Genomic DNA, 8,625 nt, shown 5'->3' with positions numbered 1-8,625 from the left:
TATTTTTAGTTGTCCAATTAATTTCTTTCTATTTTTAGTAGAGACGGGGTCTCGCTCTTGCTCAGGCTGGTTTCGAACTCCCGAGCTCAAACAATCCGCCCCGCCTCGGCCTCCCAGAGAGCTAGGATTGCAGGCGTGAGCAACCGCGCCCGGCCCCTCTAGGAAGATTTTTTTATAGAGGTTACTGGTGTCACCTCTTCTATCCTATAGCTGTTGACACTTTCTCTAAAGGGATCCTTATATTTTTATAATCCTTCCATTTGTCAGAATCTTGCTTTAAGTTATAGTTATGAAATCGCTAGGCAGAAAGTGTTAATATGTCAACTGCAGTGACTCATAAAGAAGTTTGAGTTTGGTTAGGTAGCAACTACAAAATAGGGCCAATGAGAACATGGGTCTATGAGTGGAGATACGTATAAACAACAATGGATATACGTACTCTCTGTCTAAGGGTGACAATTTGCTGAAAACAATTCTATTTATTTTAATTGTAGAACTTTTACAGAGAAAAATGTTCGTATAACAAAATCAGTTTCTTGGCTACAAGCAGTAGATATGGAATGTGAATTTCCTTAGCTTTGAAAAGTTAGTCTAATTATTATGAATTTTGGGCAATACCTTAAAGGATGATCATTCTACTATCTTGGTATTTTGGGATTGTACCATATCAGTTTTGTTCCCACCAATGACCATTCTGGTTTGAACCAAATTTCAGTTATTTATTCTTTTTTTTTTTTGAGACAGGGTCTCATTTTGTTGCCTAGACTACAGTGTAGTGGTGCCATCATAGTGCACTGCAACCCCAAACTCCAGGGCTCAAGTGATCCTTGCACCTCAGCCTCCTGAGTAGCTGGGCCTACAGGTGCACAATACCACGCCCAGCTAATTTTTCTATTTTTTTTGTAGAGACGGGCATCTTGCTATGTTGCTCAGGCTGGTCTTAAACTCCTGGCCTCAAACAATCCTCTTGCCTTGCCCTCACCTCCTAGGATTACAGGTGTGAGCCACCATGCCCAGCCTATTTATTCTTGAATCTTATAGGTGTTATACCTTTAACATTTTCTGTTTCCAAAATATATCTTGCAGTCCTTATACCTTACTTTCTACCTTCCTCCCCAATCATGTAGATTTATCTTGTAGTATTCCTGAAGCTGTATTTCTCAAAGTGTAGTTCTCAGACCATCTGCACCAGAATCACCTAGGACTGGGGAAAGTGTTTGTCAAAATACAGATTTTTAGGGCCCACCTCATACTCACTAAATTGAATCTCTTGGGTAGGATCTAGGAATCTGCATTTTAATAAACACCTTGAACTTTTCTAAAACAGATTCTTCCGAATGCTAATGTTTAAAGAATCATCCACCTAAAGTTTTCAAATCTTTTGGGCAAAGGTAAAGAGATACTAAGTGTGATGAAGAAGACTGAACTGCCACTCATGGATATATACCCACCTGTAAAAGTGCTGCAATAGTACCAAATGAATGCCACAGCATGGGTGCAAGGTCAGGAACAGATTCTCGCTTCTTACTTAGCTCCAGCAAAGCATTTTCTCTCGTTTCAGGACTGGACAGCTCATTGATCCACTGATAGATCTTTTCTCTATCCACTTGAGCCAGTGCAGTGGGCACAGGCTTCAGGTGAAAACAAGACAGAAAACATGAGTTTATTACAGTCAAACCAAATCTTACTCTGTAATAGAGCTTTAGAGGGAATACATTTTTCATAAATACCAAGGGAGCTTTTCTTTACATACATTTGATGTAAACTAACTCAACCTCTTTGGCAGTTATTGATGAAAATCTAAAATGCACACATACCCTTTGATAACTCCATGTTCAGAAATTTATCCTGTAGGTATGCTTGGGCTGTACTGAGGATATACCAGGATGTTTACTGTTGCACAGTTTTGAAGGCAGAAAACTAACAAATATCTATCAATAAGGGACTGGTTAAACATGCATTGGCATATCTTTATAATGGAATACTACGTAGTCCATGAGACTGATGTGCTACCTACTGCACTAAGGAGGTATCTTGCAATCCTTTAAAAAAAGATAACTCTCTATATACTGATACTAAATAAAAAACAACAAAGAGGTGCAGAACAGCATATATAACATATACTTTGCTTCCATTAATATTCTTATATATTTACATATGACATTTCTGGAAGGACACATAAGGAACTGTTAACTGTAGTTACCTCTAAGGTTGGGGATCTTTATGGGAGACTTACTTTTCATTGTATGCACTAAAACTTTCAGCATAAACTTTTTTTTTTTTTTTTACCACATCTATAATAGTTTTTGAGAGAGAAAAAAAGTTACATGCTCCCCGCTCATTAATGGTCCCTCCCCTGTAATTCTGACACTCCCTTCAATGGAGCAAAAAAACCTATATAATTTGGAAAAGCTAATGATTCCTCCTAATGATTCTAATATATACTCTACATATATCCCTTTGAGAACCATTCATTACTTACTCATGTAGGTACTATATAAATTTATAGAATACACTTTCATGATCATGCTAAAGAATCACAATATTCCCCTCCAAATGTGAGCATTTCTATAATTCTCCACACTCATCAAATAGCTTTGTGACCTTAGTTAAGTTCCTTAATTATTCTTACGTGGAAAATAGGACAGCAGACTAGAAAAATGATTATAATCGTTACCTGTAAGCTCTCAACTTCTAACAAATTCATGACAATTTCTACCCCTATGCCCAATATTTTTTCAGGTAATTGCCCCCAAACCATGAGGAATAAAAGGTATCTGTACTTGTAAATGAGATCACTAATGCTCACAGGAATTAATTTGCTTAATTTGCCTAGGTATGAAGTTGCATATTCCAGTGCTTTTTTGAACTACATTACACAGCTTCTCACAGTACTTAGAAGTTCCCACTACACTTGAGTGTGACAGAATGATGACCTACCCACTGCACAGAGAGAAAGACAAGGAACAAAAAGAACTGCCTTTGGTGAAGAAAAGAATGAAGTACAAGATGGACTTTGAGGTGGACTCAAATTTACCCAACTTGAATAATGACCCTTTAAAAATGGAAGCTTGATTATATGCTTTTAGTTTGATATTTATCATTTCGCTTGCCTGGCAATGAACCACAAAGTGTTCTGCTAAATGGACTGAAATACAAGGCAGTGTAAGCCTTAAGTGCCTTACATTAATCTGCTAAAAGCTGTTCTGTTACTCCCACCAGTGATGCTCCTCAGAGAATCATAGGCTCCTAAAGCAACAGCATGATACAAGGAATAGGGTAGCTTCCACCTCCTATCCCCCCCAAAAAGCAAAAGCAGTATTGTTCAAGCACTTGCCCTTTTTATGCGGCTACAGATAGGCCCTCATCTTAGAAACTATTTTTGGAAATGTAATTCCTACCTGAAGATAGGGTATGTGTTTATTTAGAATATTACATCACCTTAAAAGCTGAGTGGAAACACAGGCTAAAATTTTTAGCTTTAAGTTCTCTGCCCACAGTCTCCTGGATGATCCCACAATCTAATCACTAAAGGAGGCCTCACAGACACTGCTCCAGCAATACAGTACCTATCCTGATTAGGTGACCTTCCCCAAAATCTTGTCATACATACACCACCATCAACTAGAGCCAGTCTGTGACTTGTATTCAGCACCCCCATAGCCAATCCTGTCCTGGTAAGCCACCATTTAGCATACCATGACTTCTGAACACCAGGCCCCATCCCCACATATTCCCTTTCTGTGGTTGGCCTAATGCCAGCAAAGGAGTTGGTGCCCCTGGCAGTGGTGCGAGCACTCTAGAAGGCCAATACCTGCTGCCTACTTGGGTTCCTAAGGCCATGGCCACCTGTTGCCAGCAATATTCCACCTTGTGAGGCTACTTATAGGAAATGCAGCCTCCATTGGACTTTGGTTCTGTATTCTTTTTTGATTTTGAGACAGTGTCTTGCTCTGTTGCACAGGCTGGAGTCCAGTAGATCATAGCTCACTGCAACCTCCAACTCCTGGGCTCAAGCAATCCTCCTGCCTCAGCCTCCCGAGTAGCTAGGACTACAGGTGCACACCATCATGCTTGGCTAATTTTTAAAAATTTTTTGTATAGATGGGGGCCTCACTATTGCCCAGGCTGGTCTTGAAGTCCTGGGCTCAAGCGATTCTCCTGCCTCAGCCTTCCAAAGTGCTAGAATTACAGGTGTGAGCCACTGTGCCCTGCCTGGACTTTGGTTCTAAGGGAGCTAGAAGCATGTCTGGTGGGTGGTAATGTGGCCCTCTCAGGTAGTAGCTTGGTACTATGGGTTCTGCAGCCATTCTAGCAATAGGAGGACAGTTTGGTGTCAGGAAATATCTGGGATAGAGATCCTCCTTTTCATCATCCTTGTTGAATTTCACCACCAATTTAACAGCAGTAGTTAGTTACACCAGCTGAAGACCTGTCATGAGAGGAATACAATTATTTTTTAAATAAAAATGGGAGCTAAAAACATAGTGCTTACTCTGCCATGCACTGTCTTAAATATCTCTTTTTATAGATGAGGAAACTTGAGGCAAAGAGAAGTTATTTAAAACTTAAATGGCAAGCCAGGATTTGAACCCAGGCAGTCTGGCAACAGAGCCCAGACTTTTAACTGCTTTGCTAATACTGCTTCTCATCTGCCTGAAAGATTAGATCTGATCTAATATGACTTTCTAATAAGCTATTTCCTTTGATCTTAGACAATATAGTAAATACATGAAAATCTCAGACAAAAATTAAAATGTTATTGCTCTGAGTTCAACAGAATCTGAAACAATACTCAGCACCATGAACATTATCATTGATGTTAAGAGGAATCCACTATTTACTGAGATTACAAAGTACTTAACAAGTATTATTTTAATGGGAAATTCAGTAAAATGGTTTGACATATTTCCCAATGTCACATTATGGTTCAGATAGGGGCATAATTTAGCTAGTGAGAGCCATCAATATACCCACACACAAATGCACATACAACAATTTTATAACACACATATAGGAATTTTGTTGTTTTGAAGAATAAAAGAGAAAATTTTTTACATTTTCAGTTGTATATTTATATACTAACTTACATTGCCAGATGATTGATAAATTATTTTGGACATCACCCTAAATAAAAGACCACAGCATAACTCTAGTATCTCACTAGATCTTGATGGTAATAAAAACTCTAAATGTATCTTACTCTCCTTTTGATTCCCAAGGGTTACGTAGGCATACCTTTCAGAAAAACAGAAGAATTTGAAAATTGATGTCTTCTTAAAAGGAGGTGTGAAGCAAAAGAAGGGTATAGTGGGTGAGAGAGGAGAAGGAACTGTGTTGTATTTTTTTTTTTAAAACATGATTTCATTTAATGATCACAAGGTGGTTATTAGCCTCATTTTATAATTGATGAAACTATGGGTAGACAACAGTGGGCAGACTTCCTCCTCATCCCGCTCCCTAAAGAGCACCTTTAAATCCTGCAATTCAGATGCTACAATTCTTAACTTTTTTTTTTTTTTTTGAGACAGGGTCTCACTCTTTTTGCCTGGACTAGAGTGCCGTGGCGTCAGCCTAGCTCACAGCAACCTCAAACTCCTGGGCTCAAGCGATCCTTCTGTCTCAGCCTCCCAAGTAGCTGGGACTACAGGCATGCGCCACCATGCCCGGCTAATTTTTTCTATGTATTTTTAGTTGTCCGATTAATTTCTTTCTATTTTTAGTAGAGACCGGATCTCGCTCTTGCTCAGGCTGGTTTTGAACTCCTGAGCTCAAACAATCCGCCCGCCTCGGCCTCCCAGAGTGCTAGGATTACAGGCGTGAGCCACCGTGCCCGGCCTCTCTTAACTTTTAATTTACTAATATATTTCTGAGGCTGTGGCTGATCTGGAACTCAATCTAGTAGTACACATTGCTCAGTGGCAGATAAGCAAACTCACCTGTGACTTTCCTATTGGAGATTACCCAATCTAAAAACATTAACAATAATACTAGGAAACTAATCATGAAAGCAGAAGTTAACATTTTTTGAGGCCCAGATCCTTTCAGAATCAAATGAAAACTACGGATCTTTTCTTCAGAAAAATACACAATTGCAAAAACACAAAAATCTACATATTTTTAGGAAATTCATAGACTCCCTGTAGTGCATCCATGGACCCAGAATTAGGAAAATGTTTATCAAATTGAGTAGGAAAGACCTCAGTTTGCAAGTAAATATATAAATGGCATGCACACTGGATTGGGGGCCAGAAGTGGCTTCGAAATCCAGTTTTGCCATTTTTAGAATTACATGACCTAGGACAAGTTATTTAACTTTCCAAGCCTCCATTTTATCATTGTTTAAAGTGAGGGGACAATACTAAATTACCAGTCTTAGCTCTAAAATTTTAAAAATTATTTAGTTTTTAGTTGTGAGAAAAGTCTAAGAGGCTCTCTAAAAAATCAATTTGATTGAGGTATAATTTGGATACAATAAAAGTACACCCATTTTAAGTGTACATTTCAATGAATTTTGACAAATTTATATACTCATGTAACCACCACCACAATCAAGATATAAATCACTTCCATTACCCACCAAAAGTTCTCTAATACCCCTTTCAGTAAATCCCACACTCAGCCCTGGGCAACCATGGATGTTTTCTGCTATTAGATTAGGACTGCCTTTTCTAGAAATTATTAAAAGGAGGTAACATTTATTGAGTATACCATGTGCCAGGCACTGTGGATTACCTTATTCTCAAAATTCTAAGAGGAAACAGGTTGATGGAGGTTTAGCATGTTCAAGGTCACACAGTGACCTTTTAAGTTGAAGAAATTATTTCTTGAGTATCTAAGAACTTCCTTAAGTTCAATAGTCCCTTATAACAACTTATTAGCAACTAGATTTGGATAAAGAGTGAGTTCAATTCCATATCTGGACACATAAAATCACTATGAGAAATCTAATTTAGATTATTAACCATCCTCAACACTTATTTTCAAGATTAGGAAAAAAGCTCCATTGTACATTACTATATATTATTAATTGTAACATGCTAAAGTCATCAGTCTTTTCCTTTTAACAGATGTGTTTGAAAAATGTTTATATTATCAAAATTTAGGAATTGTTCCCCTTTTCCATTTTAAGGCTTGTATAGATGGACAATGTATTTCAAGGAATGCTTTTTTTTCTTTCAAGAAACCTTAAAACAGGCAAGACATTTACCAAAGTGAGTTACCAATGGTCCCAAGCGTGAGAAACACAGGGTACTGACAGTTGGGTCTTCTATCATTGAAAGATCTTAACACTTAATGTAAAAAGTAGAATGATATTTAGACAATATTTTAATTAAAACACATCCACATTTATCCATAAATGGAAAAGAAAATGATTTCCCCTTCTTTGAGTAAATTACAAAATTGATATCGATGGTTTCACTATCAATATAACTTAAAGATAAAGGGCCTGAAACATAAAGGCCCAGAATAGCTGTTTGTTTTCCTACCAATATGTGATAGTGAATTAAGAAAAGAATGGGATCAGATTGAAATGGAGATTATTTTCCTAAGTCTTGTGGAGGCTCAACACATGGCTTTGGGTGTCAATGTGACAATATTCCAAGAAAATGCACTTTCTAAACAGTGCTGAAAATATTTCATTAGCTGAATTACATTTATAATTTTGTAAAATAAGTGACAGAATTTTTTTTCTAAGTAACTTTTTAAAAATGGAAGTCAACAAGCAAAGAGAAGTTAGGCAATTTGCCTAAAGCTTCAACAGGAGACTTGGGAAGAGAAAATGAGTTAGATCCTTTAGAGTACACAGTGTTCTTTCTACTTGCCAAAGAGGAAGGCATCTGGGAGTCCTTCACAACTTCAATAAAAAGATATAAAATGATTAATGATGCTGCTGGTTAGGTGGAAAGTTAGAGAAAGACAAGAGTTTAGGGATACTTGAATTGCCAGTGGAAATTAGTTGGAAATTTTTTAAAAATTCATCTCCCAAAGGCTTATCTTTGATTGTTTCTTTCACTAGCATAACATCCATTACAGAAAATTTATAGCATGTGAAGATCTGTAGTTTTATTAATCTGAAGCAACCTCCAAGGTCCATACACAGTAATTTGTTACTTTATTGAGGCAGAAATTACTCTCAAGGCTGAAGTCTGGGAGCAAATCATTTAACCAGTGAGCGAACCTAGCCAACCACTGAGTATTTTGTTTTTCTTAATCTTTAGAATAATCCTGTATGGTATTTCTGTCCCTATTTAATAAAGGAGAGAAAGAAGGCAATTATTAATATATCCTATGTTGGCAGTAATGAAGATGTTAGGATGTATTCTATCAAGAATGACAAGCGCTTACTGTACATATTTCTAGTATAATAAAATACTTCCAAAGAGCCAAAATTTAAGGTATTTCCCAAATGATCTCAATTTCTCCCTCTAATGAATAACATCCTGCATTCATGTGTGATCACATTCTCTTTTTTTTTTTTTAAGAGACAAGGTCTAGCTATGTTGCCTAGGCTGAAGTGCAGTGGCTACTCACAGGGGCAATAATGGCACACTGTAGCCTAGAACTCCTGGCCACAAGAGATCCTCCCACCTCAGCCTCCTGCGTTGCTGGGACTACAGGCAT

General features: G+C 37.6%; 1 protein-coding gene across 1 annotated transcript in view; it reads right to left on the bottom strand.

The window, feature by feature from the left end:
- RQCD1 (RCD1 required for cell differentiation1 homolog (S. pombe)) overlaps positions 1-8,625 on the bottom strand; it is a 22,013-nt gene that overhangs the window by 9,926 nt on the left and 3,462 nt on the right. Inside the window, exon 2 of the mRNA XM_012642591.1 lies at positions 1,452-1,631. Coding sequence (XP_012498045.1) covers positions 1,452-1,631 — 180 coding nt within the window. The remainder of the gene's footprint in view (positions 1-1,451; positions 1,632-8,625) is intronic.

The sequence above is a fragment of the Propithecus coquereli genome, unplaced genomic scaffold (genome assembly GCF_000956105.1).
Source record: "Propithecus coquereli isolate 6110/MARCELLA unplaced genomic scaffold, Pcoq_1.0 Scaffold18, whole genome shotgun sequence".
Lineage (NCBI taxonomy): Eukaryota > Metazoa > Chordata > Mammalia > Primates > Indriidae > Propithecus > Propithecus coquereli.
Note: the sequence above shows the minus strand (reverse complement) of the source record. Positions and strands in the feature narration are given on the sequence as shown.